This window comes from Anabrus simplex, chromosome 8 (assembly GCF_040414725.1).
Source record: "Anabrus simplex isolate iqAnaSimp1 chromosome 8, ASM4041472v1, whole genome shotgun sequence".
Taxonomy (NCBI): domain Eukaryota; kingdom Metazoa; phylum Arthropoda; class Insecta; order Orthoptera; family Tettigoniidae; genus Anabrus; species Anabrus simplex.
This window is the reverse complement of record NC_090272.1, coordinates 89,446,533-89,469,931: the sequence shown is the minus strand read 5'-3', so window position 1 is coordinate 89,469,931 and position 23,399 is coordinate 89,446,533. Positions and strand designations below refer to the sequence as shown.

At 37.0% G+C, this 23,399-nt stretch overlaps 1 protein-coding gene across 2 annotated transcripts in view; it reads left to right on the top strand.

The window, feature by feature from the left end:
* The window catches only part of LOC136878824 (very long-chain specific acyl-CoA dehydrogenase, mitochondrial), a 119,400-nt gene extending 97,016 nt beyond the window's left edge, over window positions 1-22,384 (top strand). Inside the window, exons 10-11 of one of the 2 annotated variants that reach the window (XM_067152334.2) lie at window positions 10,146-10,358; window positions 20,040-22,384. In XM_067152334.2, coding sequence (XP_067008435.2) covers window positions 10,146-10,358; window positions 20,040-20,177 — 351 coding nt within the window. In that variant the 3' untranslated portion in view covers window positions 20,178-22,384. Of the gene's footprint in view, window positions 1-10,145; window positions 10,359-20,039 lie in introns of those variants that run through there. The other variant, XR_010860845.2, reaches the window with a different exon arrangement.
* Window positions 22,385-23,399: the final 1,015 nt, after the last annotated feature.

The window sequence follows — 23,399 nt, the reverse complement described above, 5'->3', positions numbered from 1 at the left end:
AGCAGTACTTCGATAGCTGCAGTCGCTTAATTGCGGCTAGTATCCAGTATTCGGGAGATAGTAGGTTCGAACCCCACTATCGGCAGCCCTGAAAATGGCTTTCCGTGGTTTCCCATTTTCACACCAGGCAAATGCTGGGGCTGTACCTTAATTAAGGCCACGGCCGATTCCTTCCCACTCCTAGCCATTTCCTGTCCCATCGTCACCATAAGACCTATCTGAGTCGGTGCGATGTAAAGCAACTAGCAACAAAAAAAAAAAAAAAAAAAGAAATATTGTATGTGGAATTTCTACATTCACCCGTTTCAGAGGGCTTGCTTTGCTCCAGACCAGTAAGTCACATCACCTCCAATGAGAATTCGTCCATGCTATAAGGTGTATGTAAAACTCAAAAGCACCAGGCCCAGATAGTCTACCAGCAGATATTTGGCAGCTGTAAGAACTCCTTAATGATGCCACTAAATGGCATTCTTTCAAAGTCATAGTGGATGAGGGTCATGTTCCCACTGACTGTGCAACAAGCATAACAGTGACCATGTTTAAGAACAAAGGTGACTCAGTAGACTGTTCAAACTATTGATAGTGCACCTCTTGTGTCACATGATGAAAATCTTTGAGCAGATTCTAGACCGGTGCCTGACAGTTGTTGTCACTATAGGCATCAACCAGTGTGGTTTTGTATAGGGAGTCAGTACTTCTGATACTATGCACTTGGCTTGTATGCTTCTGGAGGAACATCAAGAAAAGAATAACTATTACACCTGGCATTTCTCGATGGAGAGAAAGCATTTAATTCGTGTTCTGCATCAGCTCATCTGGTACGTATTGCACAACCATGACGTGCCAGAGATGCTTATCGACTGGGTCTAGATGCTTTATGAGAATACTTGCAGCAGAGCAAGTTGCACTGCGGGCCTCTCTGGGAGCTTCCCTGTGAGAATAGGAATACATCAGGGATCAGCCCTGTCAACACTGCTCTTCATACTTGTTATGGATACCATCTCACGTGACATGCATGTGAGTCCTTGAACCGTACTGTATGCTGACAGCATCTTACTTGCAGGTACAACCAAAGAGGAATTGCAGGGCTGTATTCAAACATGGAGTGAACGCCTAAGCTGATATGGCCTGCGTCTAAATGTTAAAAAGTCTAAATGTTAAAAAGACAGAGTATCTGGAAAGTAACCTGAGCACATCCACCATCACTGGTCAAGACCTAGTGAAAACTAACTGCTTCCATTATTAAGGATCCCGCCTGGAAAGTGATGGTATTGATTAGGCATCATCAGTCGAGAACGAAATGCCTTCGGAGCCAGTTTGCTCCCCACTCACGATGAACGAGAGCACCTTAGCAGGCAAGTAAGGGAAGAAGTAGGGGAAGTGCATGACGTAGTATGTACTAAATGCCAGTGGCGCAAGTACAGTACGGGCACGGTATGCAACCCACCTGACTGCTGCTCTCTTGTCACGTGACAAACACCCGTCCCGAGCGGAGCAAGTAACACCGGCTCCCTAGAGCAACTACGTGATGACGTCTGGTATTGATCACGAAGTGTGGGTTAGAGCGAATGCAACATGGTTTAGAAGGAGGGGAGTCCTAGGAGTAGCCTACTGTGCAATAGGTGTGTACCAGTCCACTTCAAATCAAAGGTGAACAGCACTATAGTTCTTCCAGTGGTGTTGTATGGGGCCAAGAGGTGGCCATTCGCCAAAAGCGCACCACGGAGATGCGCATGCTACATTGGTCTCTTGGAGTTTTACTCCATGATCGCATAACCAACAACATGATCTGACAGAGGATGGGAGTTTTCAGTTGTTTCCACTCAAGAAAGAATGCGAGAAGGGAGTCTAAGATGGTACATCCATATCCTGGAAGCGACAAATGGTACCGTCACTCGCGATGTGTATAACTTGACTGTCAATGGTAAGCATCCACATGGAAGGCCAAGACAATGATGGAAAGATACCCTGTGCTGTTTTTCACAAGAGTTTAATCCTGATGTAGACAAATAGGTGGAACATGTCTTTGCACGTGGATAAGAGATAGTTCATTTGATGAGCAATCGTCTCATCTTTTGACTGTATGCAAGCTCTTAAGAAAAAGAGTATGTCTCATTAATTTTTATTTTATTACTTATAGAGAATTTGGAGGAGTATATAACAAAACTAAAATATGTTTATCATATACACGTATGTACATTTGCATTTGATCAACTAAGGAGAAATGAAGGCGTAAGGCATGGTGTAATACTGTACATGAAATCTCCTCACAGTGTGGGGAAGCTCCAAGCTGTACAGCATAAAGCATCCTGTATTGGCAGTCAGTGAGTCAGTATTCAGTGTGAAAGAAATGGAGCAAGAGGTAGGACCATCACATATTGTGAAGCATACAAGAGCAAAACTGCTTATAATTGGACATACGAAGGTCGATCAAATATAAACGAGGTTTTTGTTCCTGAACATCAACAGTTGGTAGGACTGGCTCCATGCTTCTGCTATGCTTAGGTGGGACCATTAGGAGTGGGGAGTGCGTGCTGTTATATATTACCCGCCGTTTCGTCAGTAATGCTCACGATATCGGAGCATCAGGTGCACCCATCCACTGCGCAACGAATAATTATAAAATTTCTTGTTCGTGAAGGAGTTACAGCAGCAGACATTTGCCAGAGGTTGACTGCACAGTTCGGTGATCAAAACATTGTGAGGGACGCGTATGTGTAAGGAGTGGCGGAGGAAAGTGGAGGCATCACCAGTGAAAGCCAAGACTCGACTGTCAGCTGGCGAGGTTCTTGCAACCATTTTCTTTTGATCGGTGAGGCATTTTGCTGATTTATTTTTTGCATGAACAATTCACAATCAATGCTGCTTACTACTGCAAGTTGTTGAACAAGGCAAGGGTTGCATATCACTGCAAAAGACGAGACCAAGCTAAGGGAGTTGTATTTTTCGAGCAGTCTGTGGAGATTTTTCTGGGCAGCTGCAGAGTGGTGAATCCATTATGTTCATTTTATGGAGATAGGATTTAAAGCAACCATGATTTTTAATAAACTGGGTGGTTATGAAGTTGGGCCAGATAAATGAGGACAGTCTGTGTGATATATTAGGAATGAATAATTTTGTATGGAAGGAATCTTCGGAGCTGGTATATTTCCAAATTGTTGTATAGTATTCGGTTAATACTTGTTTGGCATAATTTAGAGGTTGTGATTTGTAGTCTATTGTAGATTTATAGCTGGCAGCAATCTTGGCAAGATAGTCAGCTCTTCCGTTCCCTTGAAGTCCTGTGTGTCCTTTAATCCAGTGAAGAGTAATCTTGTTTGTTTTGTCGAGGGTAATAAATTAGTCTCTTATTTGAGTGGTGAGAAGATGGGTAGTTTTCTTATTAGCTACAGCAAAAATTACAGCTTTTGAGTCAACAAGAATAGCATAAGTTGAAGTACAGTTTTTATGTAGTTCTGTCCATTCCACAGCCATGATGATGCTCAATAGCTTGGCTTTAATATCTAACCTTTTTATTTCAATGAAGATTTCCTTAGAGTTTTTCTTGACTACCATTCCTGCTCCAGCATGATTTTGCGTTTTCGATCTGTCTATGAAAATAAGGACGTCTGCTTTATCAACAGCTCCTGAAGTATTTATGTTTATATGATTGCTCTCTATGATGGTTTCTTCTTAATCTTGTTTGGATTTCAGTTTCTTTCAGTGAAAGAACTACTGCGTTTGTGGGTTGACCTCTGGAGATGGCTTTGATGTCGTTATGTAAAAGAATGGCTGCATCTATGGGCATTGTGCAGGCTATAGCTTGCAAAGCATTGTTGGAGACTATTCTTTATATCTTTGTTGCAATTTCAATTTGGCTCTTTTTGATATAGAGATGCTCCATACTTCCGCGGCATACAATATGATGGGTAGAATAGCATGATTACATATCGTCATCAAATGATAAGACATGCTTCAAGTCGCTTTGGAACATCTGACTAAGTTGTTCCGGATTTGCATGTGCAGGTACCAGTCCATTTTGTTGTCCAGCATTACTCCCAAATACTTCATTTTTGACACAACATTGAGATCCCAAGCTGTAACTTTAGGATGACTTGTATATTCTTCCTTCTTCCTGATATGCATTGGCATTAGTGCTGACTTTTCCTTAGATATTTCAAGTTTGTGTTTTTCACACCAATCCCGCATGATTTCTAGGGCTGTCTGAAGCATGGAAAGAATATGAGAATGAGAAGGACCTCTGAACATGAGCATAACATCATCAGCATAAACAACTATGTCCAGATTGAGCTCATTTACAGCTGTTTACATCAGGATCAAACTCTTGTGAAAAACAGCATAGCTGCAGACATGAAGATTCTTCAACTGACACCGAACGTTGCATCTGATCACTTAAAATGGCATACATCAATCCAAAGAGTAGATCCTGTGCCTGCAGGAAAACAAAGTTGAAGAAGAAGAACTTTTTGAAATGCTCCGTTGAGATATACAGGGACACAAACATTTTGCCTATCAGAATTCATAATATGGTGTACTGTGAGGCACTACTCATGTTCATCATTTCATAAAAATGGTATGATCTCCTTAAATACAGGAAAGACATTCATAACTATCAAACTGCATCAGTAGATCAGATATACACTGGTGGTCATGTGTTTTCTACAAGGCATGGAATAGAAAGTACAGCATATTCTGTCTCACTATCATACAACAAATTGGATAGGATAGGATATTTATTCTTCCACCAAATCAGATACATGTATACAAAGCACATTTTCATATTGGATACGTCTTAAAGCTATATGATACAAAAGAAACTGCCGAATGAATTAAGTAGTATTAAACTATTTCCAGTATTTAAAAATTCTTATAACATTTAAATACAATTGTTAATTATCTCCAGTATAATACCAATATTGTTGTGACCAACATATTTTATTGCAGCTGTAATATGAATATTGCAAATTTACCATTAATTTTGAAGCATCACTTAAAAGGGAAAGGGCAGTTCCTCCCTTGAGCTAATAGCTCATTGGGACAATATTCAGATAGTTAAATAAACAGACAAATAAATCAATCAATCAATCAATCAATCAATGAAGCAATATTGTAAGGATGTGATTTATTTTCAACTCTCTGAACATAAGGACAAGGGATGATTCTTCTGTTGCAGTATACCAGAAGAATCTGCCACTTCTGAAGGAACCGAATGAAGTTGAATTCCTGTATGTGTACATTATTTAGAAGGATTTGGTGAAAAATCAGCAAGATAATCCAGACACACAGTAGTTGTTGAATCTGATAGTTACTGTGCCTAATTAAATCTGAACTTCCATTCTATGGCAATATTAATAATAATTTAGATCCCCTCATCTAATGTTGATGCTGAAAGATTGTTTTCTAAATACTCTGCAATATTGTGAGTGACAAAAAATTCTTAAGCCAGATAATGCTGAAACATTAACAGCGGTAGCCTTTGAATGAGTTGACCACATAACCATGCTGTTTAGTAGTACCTGTATGTATATTTAGTGATTCTTAGTTTTATATTTAATTTATATTGCAAATGTGATGATTTTCATTATAATTAATTAATTTTTGTTTGTTAGAATAGAGCAGACTTGAAAAATCTATATAATATGTACTGTATGTAGATCACACTTAATACATATATTATGTCAAAGTACTCTGGATCTTATCTTTGCAGTAAAAATGTTGACAGAAAAGTACTGGGAATACGGAAGAAATCTCTGGTGATTGCATTTATGTACAGTGAAAAACCATATGATAGTGTTCCTCGAAACAAGATATGGGAATGTCTGGAAGACCTAAAGGTGCCAAAGTACTTAATTGACAAAGTCAAGATGCTATACCAGAAGTGCTACAGCTGTGTCCAGATCAAAATGGCTTGAAACAAAGAGAGGTGTCCAACAAGGAAGTGCCCTCTCACCACTCCTCTTCGTAATAATAATGGACAAGGTCATAAAATCTATCAAGAAAATGGACAGTGAACCAAACACCCTGGTATTTGCTAATGATGTGCTTTTATGGAGAGAGACAGAAACTGAAGTTCAGAAGAAACTTAACGAATCGAACAATACACACAAAAAGTTTGGACTGAAGATGAGCAAAACAAAGACAGTGGAAATGACCATCAATAGGGAAGGAACAAGCTCAAATATATTTCTGGAAGGAGTAAAAAATCAAATCAGCTTCCCACTTCAAGTACCTCGGAAGCACAATCTCGAAAGACAACACTGTTAGGCAGGAAATACACAGCAGGTCACAGAAACCATCCAACTTCTACAGTCAAGTCAGAAATCTTCTCTGGGACTGCAAAATACCACAAAAAGCTAAAACAATCATGTACCACACTTACTTTACACCAATCCTCATGTATGGTTTAGAGACATGTACCTTACTATACAAAGACTTCAGTAAAATCCAAGCAACTGAAATGAGATTCATTAAAACCATGAACCAAACTACCAGAAATGAAATGAAGTGAATAGGAAAGAAGCTGGTATCGAGGTTCCTATTACCAGTGTCATAAAGAAACACAGACTTCAGTGATATGGGCACGTAATAAGAATGAACAAGGAAAGACCTGCCAGAAAATATTTTGACTTTAATCTCATAGAAGACCACAGGAAAGACCAAGAAAATGCTGGATAGAGACTGTAAGATCAGATCTGGAGGAGAGAGACACAAATGGGAGGATGTACTGGAACAGAAGATGTATGAAGACAGAAGGAGATATACACCACACCCGGAAAACTGGAGTTGGGAAATGATGATGATGATGATGATGATGATGATGTCATTCACTTCATTAACAACACCGATAACACTAAATCTCCCCTTTTTAAAAGAAGAATTTATCAAAATCTAACACCAAATGATCTTGACTCTACCGATTAGGGATTTTCTCACTACATTACCAACCATGCCTGGGTTTCTCTAAGCCCCCAGAAGTAATTACATGACCAACCAAGCTTACCTGCAAGGGATTCTCTCTCTGACCAACCATGCTTGGGTTTTTCTAAGCCCTTACAGTACCTGCGAGGGATTCCTCTCGCAACCCAACCAAACGCATTTGGGTTTCTCTAAGCCCCTGTGCAAACTATCAGGGATTCTCTCATCGTGCAACCTACCATACTTGCATGCATGCATTGATTGATTGATTGATTGATTGATTGTCCCAGTGCGTTAGTGGCTCAAGGAGGGGCTGCCCTTTACAATCACAACTTGGCAGCTTTCAGTTTCAGTTAACAGATAAGATATATAAATACGAAGAAATGTTTTACAACTATTGATTCCTACATCATATCATTATTTTTACATGGAAAAAAGAAGATATTCAAAATAAACTAAACTTAGGTGGAAAACTAGGTACACAGTAGTTATCAATTTATTCTCCAACATACTGTTCAAGGAAGTACCTGCGTACTTCTTTTTTAAATCTGTACAACTTATTGATTTGTTTCAATTTTGGAGGTAGATTGTTAAAGGCTGTGCTTGCCGAATAAGAAATGCTTTTAACACCATATTTGATAGTGTTAGTGGAATCTTTGTAAAACTGGTTTGCTGATCTTGTGTTATGGGTGTGAATATCTTTGCTGTATCGTAGTTCTGTATTAACAGGAATTATATTATTTTTATACCTGAACATAAATAAAGCTTGAGAGTATTTAATCCGGCATTTTACTGGTAATATGTTTGTTTCCTGAAAATCTTCCACAGATGATGGTTTTAGAAAATCATATCCATACATAATTTTTAAAGCTCTCTTTTGGAGTAATTCTAGTTCCTTTACAGCTTCCTGTGTACAATTTCCCCATATTATATTCATGTACATAAGGTGTGAATGTATGAGGGAGGTATATATGTTTCACTACTGAATGGAGTACTCTCCTTAATTTGTGTTGTTACTTTTAGAATTAGAATATTATGATCACTGAGGTCACTTATTACATTATATAAATAGTAATCAGCAGTGGCAAAGTTTGAGTGCATATAATCAATTAAAGTTGAGGATGTGGGTGTTATTCTTGTTGGTAGCCTTGTATTGCAGGGGTAAAAATTGTAACAATTCAATAAAGATGTATAGTTCCTATAAATAGTGCTATCTTTTAAAAAATCTATGTTATCGTCTCCTATAAGCAATGAATTTAATTGTTGTGTATTGCACAAAACAAGTTCAAGGTCTATCATAAAATTAGTAGTATTACTCTCCTTTGGGTTGTAATATGAAATTATGTTATATCTCTGGTTTTTGCTAAATACTTCTATTTAGAGAATATTGTGATAACTGTTAATGATCTTAATGACTTTAGTTGTCCATTTTCTTGATACATACACTGACAGTCCCCCTCCAGTACCCTCTCTAGCTAGATGGTAAGTTTCAAAGCTACAGTAGGTATGTTATAATAGGATGTTTCTTCATCTGATGACATTAGAGTTATAACAGAAAATTGGCTAAGTTCTGTAACCTCTTTAATAATAAGCATAATATCCTCAAACTTCTTCCTAACACTTCGTGCATTGATACAGATACATTTAAATTTAGAATTTAGAGCTTGATTCTTAGTTTGTAATTTATAGTTTTCTATAGTATCACACTGGATCTCAACAGAAATTATTTCCTTACTCCTATAAATGTCCTTTACCATTTAAAATCAGTATAAATTCATGTGAATATAGTACCTGCAGTGTATACTGTCGGTGTTTATTCTCGAGGTGTGCGATCTTTGCCTCATTGCTGATGAGCATGCTTGGTCCATCCCTAGCTTCACGGACGTAGACCTTGCAGTCCCTTGTCCATGTGGCAAATATTTTGCCATTCTGCTTCAGTAGCCTGCACCTTCTTGCAGTGTTCTCATTCTTGGGCGAAAGATGGTCATTAATGAATACTTTGCGTGATGGGCAGTTCAGTCCAATATCCTGGGTGTTCAACACTTCTTTCTGTATTCTCGCATTCACTATTTCTTCTTTCTTCCACCTGTTAGTGAATTTCACCACAATTCTTCCAAAGTCCCCACCTCTTGACAGCAGACGATGAGTGACATCAATCTCCTGAATACCCGAATCAACATCCAATGCCCTGGCTGTTTGAATTACCAAATCATACACATTTTCTTTTGCCATTTCTGGTATTCCACTATTTAACAAATTGTTCCTGCAGGTGTACTGTTTAAGGTCTTCTGACCCATCTGAAGCCTGTTTGGTATCATTGCTTACACTCACCAGAGATTTTTCTTATTCAGATGTTCTTTTCTTCAACTCACTTGTGAGCGTTTTGAACTTCTCAAACTGGTCATTTATAAATTCTTTCGCTTCCTTAATAACACTGAGTTCAACCATGAATAAAGTTTTCAGTTCTGTAACAGATAATTGTATCTTCTCCGTAACCTCCTTAACTATGTCACATTCGCTTAGGTTAGGTGGCGGGTGATAATCGTCACGTTTATATTTCCACACCTTTTACGGATCACTTCTTACCGCCTCGTAAGCCTTCTTTGACATTCGTGTGCATTCCTTGTGAAAATGATGTCCACAATCCCCTTCACAATTAACAAATTTATCACAATTTTTTTTTGCGGCACGGAGAACAAACATTACTAGCCGCTGCCGCCATTTTGGACAGTTCATTGTCAATATTGTAACTTACTATCACTGTTTTTTTTATTTCTGAATTTTCTTGTTTTATGCATCTTCATTGCTGTATTAAATGAGTGAAAGTTAGTTACTCATGTAAATTGTATGTAAATATTGCATTTTTTCTGTGCTTATGTTAATTTATGTTACCTTCAATTCCTGTTGTATAGATGAACTTTATTCCTATTGATCATCATTTTCTGCTGGTATTGTAACTGTATATTGCCATTTTTTTTATTCTCTTACAGTATTTTATTTATTTAAATGCTGTATGAAATAGGTGAAAATGATTGGACATTGGTCTTCATTTATGCTCATTTTTGTTAGTATGAGGGAATCCCTTGTGTGACCACCCGTGTGACAACTCCAGTGTTAAATCTTCTCCTTTATTCAAAGAATTTGCTCATGGCTTTGAAGGAAGAGGCCTTATGGTTCCATTAAGACTGGCACTATGAACCTAACATGTTACAATGCTGTTTCTGTTGTAGAGCATCGTTGCCTTTGGTACAGCTGTAGAGTCATCGCTTTTGAAATACGGTCGAAATGTTGTGGATGAGCAGTTTGTTTTGAACCGCCTGGCTAATTCAGCTATTGACATTTACACAATGGTTGTGGTGTTGTCCCGTGCCTCCAGAACGCTGGAGTGTTCTCTTCCAACTGCAGCTCACGAGCAACAGATGGCTGAAGTATGGTGCAGTGAGGTATGTATGACAGTTGTGTACCTTTCAGTGTGCTAATAGCACTGCCTGATAATGTTGCAAATGAGAAGGTGGAAAGCATGATGCATGTAAATTTCACCTTATAATAGTTATACCAAGCCCCCTTAAAAAATGAGCAAACTTTGAAAATACCCTGCAGTTACAAAGTATAAGCAGTTTCTAGTAAGTGCACTGTATAGTGGTATCCTCCATAAGCTTCTAAGCATTTGCTGTGCGTTTCTGAAACCATTAGTTACCGCTCAGCAGCTGTTAGTATGGGAGAGTGTAGAGTGTATTTTGCAATTGTTCAGATGTCTGTATATTGCAAGCAACGGATCAACATTCACTTCTATTTAAAAGTGGGGAAAGAAAGATTACGAAGATGTTCCAAATGATGGGCATAATTTATGGCAGTTTGCCGAGACCAAAGAAATTGCGGCCAGTCGGGTCGAACATAAAAGTCTTATTGACGGTCTTTTCTATCATCAAAGGTTTCTAAGAAATAAATTGACAAGACCTTTTCAATACAACATATCAAGTAAATAATATTACATCAATCTTGGGACTAGTTTCAGCCACTTAGTGGCCATCTTCAGCCAAATAAGATTAAATAGATTACGTGGTAACTAAAATATAATTATGTATACCAGACAAAGACAATGTTGCAGGAATTTTTATAACATTAAAATACCTATAATAACAAAAATTATGGTTATGACTTCTTGTCATAATATGATGTCTTTAAGTTGACTTAGGACCTCAGGTAAAGAAGTAAATCTCTAATGTCTGTTGTAGAACAAGCACTGGCTTGCTGGAGGAAGCAGACAAGCCATGTAAACAAAGGAGTGGATAGGGAACAAGCACTGACTTTTTGTAGGAAGCTTCCTGGAACAGCAGTTTATTGTTTAACTCTCAGGTAGTAAGTCATATTGCAAGAAACCTTTGATTATAAGCTATACATTTCATTTTAAGTGCAGTTATAAGAAATAGTTTGACACTTGTTATTATATGGGCCCAGGATATGACCTGGGGGAGTCATTAATTCAACCTTGTGACTCTGGCTAATAAATGGGGGTGAGATGCGAATATAAGAACTCAACAAGAGAGTTCTCTTAGCCTCTCTCAGCATAATTCTCCACAATTCTACCTACATGTGGTGCCCCTGTTAAACTGAGCAATCCAGCGGAAGGTTGGGTATCAACCCCAGTGGGAATCTGGGTCAGCGAGCCGACAGGATGTGGAAGACAGTGGAAGGCAACGGGAAACCACCACTGGCAGTATCTCCCAAGACGTTCATGAGATGGACCTCTTTGTAAAATATTCTGGAGGTAAAGATTCCCCTCATTCGGATCTCCGGGAGGGGTGTACAACAAGGTTTTTAAAATATGGAAGGAAGGAGAAGAAGAAAGAAGAATTATTGCGGATAGGGACGTGGAATGTTCTAACCCATTTACAGGAAGGAAAATTAGAAAACGCTAGATATGAGATGAAGAGAAATAATTTGGATGTACTTGGAATGTGTGAAGTGAGATGGGGTGGATGTGGAGAACTATAAAGCGGTGACTTTCGAATGTACTATTCGGGTGGAAATAAAAATGGATTGTATGGAGTTGGAATACTGATTGGAAAACAACTGAAGAACAAAGTTATGAAGGTTGAATATATCAGTTGAAGAATTATGATGAAATGAAATGGCGTATGGCTTTTAGTGCCGGGAGTGTCCGAAGACATGTTCGGCTCGCCAGATGCAGGTCTTTTGATTTGACACCCGTAGGCGACCTGCGCGTCGTGATGAGGATGAAATGATTATGAAGACGACACATACACCCAGCCCCCGTGCCAGCGAAATTAACCAATTAAGGTTAAAATTCCCGACCCTGCCGGGAATCGAACCCGGGACTCCTGTAACCAAAGGCCAGCACGCTAACCATTTAGCCATGGAGCCGGACAAGAATTATGATGATAAGACTGAAAGGAAAAAGAAAGACTTAGTGATCATTCAAGTTTATATGCCTATATGCCTACCTGTAATCATTCTGATGAAGAGGTAGAAGATAGATCAACTCATTGAGAAAGAGGAAAAGAATGCATGTATTGTTGTAATGGGTGATTGGAATGCGGTTATTGGTGAAGGATCAGATGGTAAGACCATTCGTAAATTTGGATTGGGAGACCGAAATGAGAGGGGAGATAGGTTGATTGAATTCTGTAATGAAAATTGCATGGTGGTTGGAAACACTTTGTTTGACAGCCACAAAAGGAGAAGGTATACTTGAGGTGCCTAGTATCAAACATGGACAAAAGCCATTTTGTTAATTTTTCAGTAGAGCCACATTTTTGTTTCTCTATGTTAACCTCCTGATACGAGTGTGAAACTTTTTGTGTGCCATATTGCCAGCCCTATGAACAAGAAAACCACTTAAGAATTTCATTCTAAGGCAATGTAAAACACGTTCAAATATGACGATGTCCATTTTTGAAACTAAGATTGACTTTTGTCCGATTTTGATACAAACATCCATGTAATTGTCCACTTTTGAAACAAAGTTGCGGGATGGCATGATAGTAAACTTCTGTTTTAAAAGAAATGTAATGAATATATGAAAGAAATAAGTTTAATCTTATACTTTGTTAACAACTAACATGATATTCATCTGAACTTATTGTGGTCGTCATCTTTTTCAGATCTTTCTCAATGAGTCCAAAAGTCCTATCTGACAGCAAATATGAGTTTCCAATAACTGGAAATATCAGTTCTCATTTCTTTGCTTCATTCTCCAGCTACTTATAAACAGACACATTGTCAGGGCGCAGCTTGCTTTGAGATGTGCCTGTTACAACAGACAGTTTGTAACAGTAAAGTTGTCTGGAATAATAAGCCGACTGATCACTTAATTTTGGCAAAGCAAGGTTCTTTTGGCAATCATAGGACATTAAAAGACAGTCCTCTTCTTTTTCTTCAGTTGTCGATTAAAATTCTCTGCTTGTTTTTTGTGGATAGTTCTCTTCAAAATTAAGGTTGTTCTTTCCTCTTCATTCTTTTCAAACTTAATACATTGCTCTAGTTCCAAGCATGTAGTGCACTCATCTGTGCATGGAGTGGAAAACCCAAAATTTAACCCGGTATTAAAAAATGTGCCTAAAGTAAGCTCCCTTTACTTGCAGTTCCTCTTGGTGGACACTTCGAAACATTGCCTTCCATATTGAACGAAAATATTTTCCCAAATACTTATGTTATAAGTAAAACACTGAAAAAACATGAGCACTACACTTCCAAGCACGCACCGACAAGAGAATGTAAACAAATGGTCGCCATGCCAGTTTGATGTCACTTCTTAGCAATCAGATTGGCTGAAACGGTCATGTCCATTTCTGATAGAAACTCTGTTTGGAGGTGTCCGATTATGAAAGAAACTGCATATTTCTTTGTTAAAAATAAAGTACAAATATTCGTTTATGAAAGTCATGGGCCACTAATTCAGAGAGAGCATTCAAAATACTATAATTTTATATTCATAACTCAATTTTGATAGGGGTGGCGCATGTCCGTGTTTGATATTAGGCACCTCACTTGGATATCTTGATTAGATGACAAGAAATATCAAATTGATTATATAATGATACAACAATGGTACAGAAACTGCCTAAAGAATGCTAAATGTTACCCAGGAGCAGACATTTATTCTGACCATATATTAGTTGTAGCAGAGGTACTAATTAAATTGAAAATAGTATGGAAAGGAAAGAAGAGGTAAATTAATATTGAAAAACTAAAAGACAAAGACAAGTGTAGAGAACTAGAGGATGAGTATTGTAACAATAATACGTTAGGAAACGAAGCAGAAAATGTAGAAAGGAGATGGGAAACTTTTAAAAATGGGATAAAAGAAGCAGCTAAGAAAACGCTTGGAGTCAAGGAGAGGAAAAGGACAAAGGAGGAATGAATAACATCAGAAAAGATAAGTAAAATGGAGGAACGTAGGAAATAGAAAACAGTAAATACAGAAGAAGGAAAGCGTAACTACAGGAAGTTAAATAATGAATTAAGAAGAGAAACAGAAAAGGCAAAGAAGAAATGGTTGACAGAAAAGTGTGATGAGATAGAGCAACTGGAGAAAGAAGGAAAATATGACTTAATGTACAAAGAAGCAACAAATATAGTATTCAAAGAAAAGAGAAGGAATAACAGCAATAAGGAAATAGAGGCTACAGATGGCACAATGATATATGAAAAGATGGGAAGAATACATAGAATGGCTATATGATCGGGACAATCGACCAAATGAAGAAGAACTTGAATTAGAGGAGGAAGATATGGTTAAAGGGGATGATAAAGGGGAAACTATACTGAGAAGAGAGATCGAAGCATCACTGAACGAAATTAAAAAATAGAAAAGCAATTGGAATAGACGAGATTCCTGTTGAACTGTTAAAAGCGTTAAATAACAAAGGAAGAATGGAGTTGATTGGATTATGTAATCAAATATACATGACAGGAAAATAGCCAAAGGACTTTAGTGAAATCATCTTAATCCCTATGGAAAAGAAAAAGAACAGCAAAAAATGTGAAGAACATAGGACATTGAGACTAATTTCACACGCAGCCAAAGGCTTACTGCAGATGCTTCACAGAAGGTTATATGGAAAGCTGAATAACTTTATAGGTGAAGAACAGTTTGGTTTCAGGAGAGGAGTTGGAACAAGAGATGCCATTGGACTTCTGAGGGTGATAGGAGAGAGGTACATAGAGAAAAACAGGAAGGTTTATGCTGTATTTATTGACCTTGAGAAGGCTTTTGAAGGCTTTTGACTGTGTCAGATGGGGCAGATTGATGACAATCCTGAAGAAACATGGAGTTGATTGGAGGGATAGAAGGCTAATAAAGAATTTGTATTTAAACCAGAGAGCAAGAGTGAGAATAGGTGAGTTGAGTGAAGAAATTGAATTAGGAAGAGGTGTAAGACAGGGCTGCTCTTTATTACCGACACTGTTCAACATCTATCTCGAAGAAATAATCAATGAAAGTTTTAATGGAAAAAGTGGATTTTTTTGTTGGAGGTAGGAGAGTAGAATGTATAAGATTTGCAGATGATATAGTTGTGATGGGAGAAAGCGAATGTGAAATGATAAAAGTGTTAGATAAACTCAACATGAAACTAGAATTAAGAAGAAGACCAAAAAACTGTGTTGAAAGTTTAGTGCCATATATTGTGGAAATTATTAACCGTTCAATTCTCAGTGGAGAAATACCCCAATTACTCAAATGTGCCAGAATTGTACCTATCTTTAAATCAGGAGATAACACAGATCCATCCAATTACAGACCAATTAGTATATTATCTGCAATTGGAAAACTCATAGAAATGGTAGTAAAAATTAGATTGGTAAATTTTCTGTGTAAAACTAATTACTTTTCCAATAATCAATATGGGTTTCTCCCAAATAGAGGAACTGATAATGCTGTATTTGATACAGTAATAGATGTTCAAAAGACCTTAGATGAAAATAAATTAGCAGCAGGGCTACTCATAGATCTTAAAAAGGCATTTGACCTGGTTGACCATAAAATACTTCTGAACAAGTTAAAATTAGCAGGAATTAGGGGTTTAGCACACAAATGGTTCCAAAATTATTTATCAAATCGAACACAATATGTGATGATTAAAGATACTAAAAGTTTTAAGCAGCAGACAAAAACGGGAATACCGCAGGGCTCAGTACTAGGTCCTATTCTATTTCTGATTTATATTAATGACATACAGTCTCTAACACTAAAGGGGAAATGTAAAGTATTTGCTGATGATATCTTAATAACTTACAAAGGACTATGTGAAACGCAAATTATGGAAGACATAAATTGTGACTTGGACAAGTTATCGGACTGGGCTTTATCTAAAAAAAATTATCATAAATGTGACTAAAACAAAATACTTAATCTTTCATAAAACAGCCCATAAGATAACAGTGGCTAACACTGTTATCCTAAAGGACCAAGTAATAGAGCGAGTCAACTCAGCTAAGTATCTTGGTATAATATTAGACTCAACACTTTCCTGGAAAAGCCATATTGATTATGTAATCAGAAAAATTACCCCTTTGATAGGAATAATGCACAGATTAAGATACAGTAGTTTTTCTCATCAACAATTGAAGTGTATATATTATGCAATGATCCACCCACATCTAACATACCCCATGGCACTACAGCCCTTGAAGGGCCTGGGCCTACCAAGCGACCGCTGCTCAGCCCGAAGGCCTGCAGATTACAAGGTGCCGTGTGGTCAGCACGACGCTTCCTCTCGGCCGTTATTCTTGGCTTTCTAGACCGGGGCCACCATCTCACCGTCAGATAGCTCCTCAATTCTAATCACGTAGGCTGAGTGGACCTCGAACCAGCCCTCAGATCCAGGTAAAAATCCCTGACCTGGCCGGGAATCGAACCCGGGGCCTCCGGGTAAGAGGCAGGCACGCTACCCCTACACCACGGGGGCCGGCACATCTAACATACGCAAGCTTTATTTGGGGAAGATGTAGGAAAGATTACATTAATAATTTGGAAATCCTACAAAAAAGAGCCATCAAAATCATGTATGGATTCCCCTTCCTCAAACCGTCACATGAAGTTTCTTCAGAGTCAAATATTCTGCCATTCCATAAACAAATTGCATTTTCATCAGCAGTCTTTATGTATAAGCTAGACAGGAAATTAACCCATTCTACTGTTAACTTCTCCCATTTTAGTGAAATTCATGGATATGAAACTAGAGGATCATTAAGGATATATCCCTCTCACTCTAATTCAGTAAAGTACGGAGTGAAAGGCATAGAATCATCAATGTTTAGGGAATATAATGTGTTGCCTCCTGTTATAAAGAACTCTAAATCGGTTGTATGTTTTAAGAAAAAACTGAAGGAATATTACTCTTTTACAGATATCTTAATATAATCTCTATATAACTTGCTTTAATTAATACAATAATATATATATTGTCCATATTTAGTATATTACAGCCATGCAATATCTGAATATACTTCTGAAAAACTATGATCCTAACGTGTAAAGAAAAAAAAAAGTACTTGTCACTTTACAGAAAAGCCATTGTATATGAAATTTAATTATTGTGTTGCCTTAAAAAAGTATGTACTGTATTGTCCCTATCACGAGCCAGAGGCTCATGGGACCTTTTGTCACCAATAAAAAAAATTTTTAAAAAAAAGTAGGAAGTTGTCATATTAGTATAGGGGGAGAAGAAATAGGGCAAGTCAGTAACATTAAGTATTCGGGAAGTATGATCAGAGATTATATGTATTGCACGAAAGAAATTAAGAAAAGAATTGCCATGGCAAAAGAAGGCTTTAAGAAAAAATCAAAATTACTTTGTGGACCACTAAACAAAGATTTGAGGAAAAGACTTGTTAAGTGTTATACTGTATTTGGAGCATAGCGCTGTATGGCACAGAGACTTGGACATTGAGAGAGGAAGATGAGAGAAGATTGGAGGCACTAGAGATGTGGGTATGGAGGAGAATAGAACGAGTGAAATGGGAAGACCGGGTAAGGAATGAGGAGGTATTACGAAGAGTTGGAGAAGAACGAAGTATGTTGCAAATCATTAGAAAGAGAAAAATGAACTGGATCGGAGATTGTTTGAGGAGGGACTGTATGGTGAAAGGCAAATGAGGAAGAGGAAGGAAAAAATATCAAATGTTGGACAATATCCAAGGAAATAAATATTCGGACATGAAAAACTTGGCGCAGGACAGGCAACAGTGAAAGAGGTTCATCCCATGACAAGACCTGCCATAAGGCAGAAAACCTAGATGATGCTGATGATGATGATGATGATGATGATGATGATGATGATGATGATGTTATAATAGGTATTTTAATGTTATAATTATTCCTGCAACATTGTCTTTGTCTGGTATATATATGTTTTAGTTATCACATAATCTGTTTAATCTGACATATTACTTACTTGATATGTATTGAAATGTGTCTATTTATTTCTGATAATTGTGCTTCAATATGGAACAAAAATGAAATTTATAGCTTATAATCAAAGGTTTCTTGCAGTATGACTTACTACTTGAGATTTAACAGTAAACTGCTGCTACAATTTGAAGTCTTTGATATATTTGAGAAAAAACCAGACTTATGGAGAAACAACTCCTGGAACCTCTGCTGTGACAATGCACCAGCTAACGTACTACTGTTGATTCATAAACTTCCGACGAAAGTGAAGATAAGTGCACTTCCCCATTCACCATACTCTCCTGGGTGTTTTAAGATGTTTTATGTCACCTTTTCTAGTCAAATTTCAGGAAATCATTCTCCTTTCACCAATTCCATTCATACTCTCTTCATTTGTGTTTCCATCTCTCCATTTTGCTTTCAGCATTCTTCTGTAACACCACATTCCAAAAGCTTCTATTCTCTCTTTCTGAGATCACAATATGAAAATGAAATTGGAATTCAAGATGACAAATTGGGGAAAATATTCATTCATAAAAAAGGGAGTTAGGGATTGGAATAACTTACCAAGGGAGATGTTCAATAAATTTCCAATTTCTTTGAAATAATTTAAGAAAAGGCCAGGAAAACAACAGATACGGAATCTGCCACCTGGGCGACTGCCCTAAATGCAGATCAGTATTGATTGAAGGAGCTAGATATTGTCCATGTATCACTTCCATATAGAGCCACTAGATGGCCCTAATGGTATGCTTTGTAACCGGCAGAAACCTTGAGCTTCCTATTTGGCCAATTGGAAGTGTCTGTAGGTATTTTGCTTTAAAATTGGTAGAATAACATCTGGCTGACATATAGGTATACTGTTGGCTGCAAAACAAGAAATAAACTCAGTTTGGTGTAAAGAGGGAAAATTATTGTTGCAGCATTTCTTTTGTAACATATGTCATTGTCATTTGGTGTAATAAAACTTCCAACATGGTTTGCTGCATTTACAAAACCAAGAGTCAGACTGTGTGTGTTTGTGTTGCCAAAAAGGATTGCATTCACACTGTATCTCGGGGCATTAATTAGAATAAAAGATTTTGTGTGCTTTGGATGATGGAATGTCATACAATGGTTTGTTTCATTCACTTCTTGTAGCTAGTAAATTATTAGCTTGTAACATAGCCATTTTAATTTTCATAAAATGTAGTACTTGGTTAATTTCTTTACAGATTCCAAAATAAAACAGCTGATAAGTGAAATATTGTATTTCTTTCAGCTATTAATTGTTCCTTTTTAATATAGTCCTAAAAAATTCCACTCAGTTCTGTTTCTGGACTACAGTACAGAAAACATAAATTAAAAAAGAAAAAAAAATAGTCACTAATTTTATCTACATTTTTGGAATAGTAAGAAAGAATGTTCTGAGGTAGTGCAGCTCTTTTGAGGCACACCTCCATTGGAGGACAGTAGCTAATAGTGCTAACCACAGAGGTGGACTTTGGAATAGTAAAAGAGAGAATGGAACATTGGGCAGCTGTCAGAAAGGAATTGAGTGACTAGCTTCAATAGCTGAGATATTATGAACGTTTATCCAACACAATTCATTTTTAGGGAAATGTTCTAGTTACTTTCAGCATAGAACTGGGTAATTGTGAGATAATATTATGATGTATAGCAAGTCAGTTATTGTATGCATACTTACGTTATATTGTTTTGATTTCAGGCTTCTGAACGAGTTGGTCGTAATTTGGATTCCACGGGAAACACTCAAATGCTGAGCAAGTTCAATAAAATGAGTTCTATTGCTAAGAATTTGTGTGAAGCTGGGCAGATAGTACAAAAGAACCCTCTGAATTTGTAAATGAGGAGGTCTCCGGAAGAACAGCCTAACTCCATAATTAACAAAATGGGTAAATGGACTATAAAGATTTCAGTCTATTATTAATCATCTAAAGGATAACATTATGGCTCTAAAGTCATTAGCAATGGAAATAATGCAACCTAATGTAAGCATTGTCAATATAAAATAATAAACTTTTTTCCACTAAGGATAAAACAAAAGAATAACATTGCAGTGATTTAGGTTGTTCTTCCATAGATACCCCAATTGTTCATTAAAATAATTGTTAGACCAAAGCTACCGTCTATAGATCCAGCTGAATGTTGCAGAAAGACTGGGAAATGCAAGATGACTGACCATTGGTTTTGTTTTAATAACCTTTTGGTTCTTCAGTCTGCCGAAACTAATTTTGATTAATAACTTTATGAACTACCTGAAAAAGAAAACATATGGTAACAGTATTATTCGTGGAAAAGGAGCAACTTAATTGAAGAACATAACGGTTATAAATTAACTGAGTCAAAACTGAAAAGAGATGGCTTAATTTTATATAATTTTAATCAATAAGAAACTACAGTGCCTGTTGCTCGTTGAGATTTATGAGCAAGGATTAAAGTGGTTAATAATACGAAATGAAATGTGAATTTTAAACTCAATAAATATTAATCCTAAACCTACATACACAATATTAAAAAGATAGAAACACGGGATATAAATATAAAACGATAATGAAGATGTCTGAGTAAATAAACTACAGCGCACAGCAGGTCTCAGTCTCAGCAATACAACTGTGACCTCCAAAACTTTTCTTCAGAATGGCACCCTCATTCTTCAGCTGGCGACATTCATGACGACGAATGTAGCTTCCTGTGACTCCTATTTATGTGTGTAATGAGTAGCCCACAGCCAAAACCACAAGAAAACGGAATTTTCTTTTAAACCATTCGATTTACAAACAAAATGCATATGATGTTTCTTGTAGAAAATTTAATTTCAAGGCCACATAATCCAGTTGTTTTTCAATAGGGTGAACCGTTTACCTGTCATGTTAGTTGATGTAGGGCAAAAATTTCCCCAATTTGGGACATAACCCCTGTAATATTCTCCACTAATTCAAAACATTGAAATATATCAAAATCAAAAATATTTCAAGCTGTATCCTTACCAAATTTCACCTCAATGAGTCAGTAGTTTTCGAGGTTATCCAGAACAAGATCTGTGATGATGTTTTACCTTAACAGCATTATACCAGTTGTAGGCCAAGAAATAATGCAGTCAGTTTTACAGATTTACTTGTACTTTTTTTTTTTTTTTTTTTTTTTTTCCCATCCTGCAGTCAAGTCTGTTGTAATAATATTGTCTATAATGGTACGATTCTTAGTTCCAAAAATCGGTTCTGAGAAAAAAAAAAGTTTTTGCTTAAACAGACTGTGTTTTTATTATATTAGTGTATGAAAATTTACCTTGGGTCAGTCAGACAGAATTAACACACTTTATTTGTGATCAACCCTAACATAGGAAATTGCTCAGAACTATCCAAGATTCAATGACTCATTCCACAAAGAACCACCATATTCTTTTCAGAAAAGTCTACAGTTATGAAAAAATTAGTCAAAACTTGTAGGCTGTTTGTGCCAGGTGAAAGAAGACTGACATCTTTCCTCAGAGGAAAGGATTTTATCAGAACCATTAGCAATTGAAATATAGTTTGACTCGATATAAGAGACTTTACATGTGATAAATCTCATAATTAGACCGTATTGAAGATAATGTATTAAAGTTAAAACCTTTTATTTTATAACCACCTATTCAATACAAAGATAATGCACTAAATTATTTATAAAATATTCATGAGGTACATTGGTTAATAGGACATGTTTCGTTCGTCTTTGCGAACATCATCAGCTATAAATAACAAAGCCTAAGGTCAGGTTTTAACTTTAATATATAAGAGACTTTGGTGGACTGTTTTGTTTTTTACTGAAGAGTGGAGTAAATCTATTTTTATACGGTTTTATATGATTGGTGCTGTAGGTGTCAGTGTTAGATCATGTGTCTGTTCCTTGAGTGTGTTTGATTTGGCCTTAAGGGAGAAAAACAAGAGTCAAAGTGAAGCCCAGCAAGAGATCAGATCACAATTTGTTTATAAGTTATTTTTTCTTATATACTGTAAAAGATATCTGTATTTATTTGCATTATAGTAAAGAGTTTGAATATATTTGTTACAATCATCAATTTTTATTGTGAACTAGGGGCTCTGCCTCCTGTGCCCTTCGGATGGAAATTCCCGGGCTACCTAGCTCACAGTTCGTAGTGGGTTATTAGCTACCATGAAGATTGCTGTCCTTCCTCCATGCCACATGTCTGTCAACTAGAGTGCATTCCTGTATGTCCATCTAAAACCCATCAACTTCACTGAATGGATAATCAAGCAGTGTAGCATGTGATTGAATCAGAGGGTGAACCAGAACATCACCAGACTCCCGATGAATCTTCAAAATATTGGTGTGAATTGCTTTTAAAAATCTACAGTACACTTAAATACGCTTTTCAACACTTAACTCAGAGGCCATGAAATTGACTAAACCAATGAATTGCTGCTGTATAAGAAGCAGTTGTGCTGTATGTTATCATCATCATTAGTTGTTATTAGTTGTTGTTTCCCCTCCTTCCACTCCTCCTCCCTTACCGCTCCTTCCCTCTCCCCTCCTAATCCAACAATGGCCGCTCCCCAGACCTAAACTATCCAACACGCTCTGTTCCTCTTCATCTCGCGCCATAGCTTTACCGCCTTATGTCCCGCAATAAACATCATAGAAACCTGCCCCCACCCTACACGTAACACTGCAACAATACACCACAAATACTGGCACAGTCAACCTCCAAACTCTCAGAAAACGTATTCCTTAATACCAATTTTATATTCTTGTCGATCTGAATACCGGACCTGTGAAGATTACAGATTATTTTGTGCATCTACAGAATGGTGGTGTTAATGAAGCTATGTAATATAGAGAGAGACTTTCAAAAGGTGGTTAAATGAAGAAGTTATATCATGTTCAAGATCATGCTTTCACGTCTCTGCACAGTATTTAAAATACAATTTACCGTTGGTCTTTATAGCTATTGTTGAGAGTGAAGGAGAATTTCCTGTTGTGTATGTTTATCAGGAACTCAAGGGAGACTTCATTAGTTAATCGGAACATAGAAAAAATGATGAACTCTTCTCAGAAGAACTCTTAA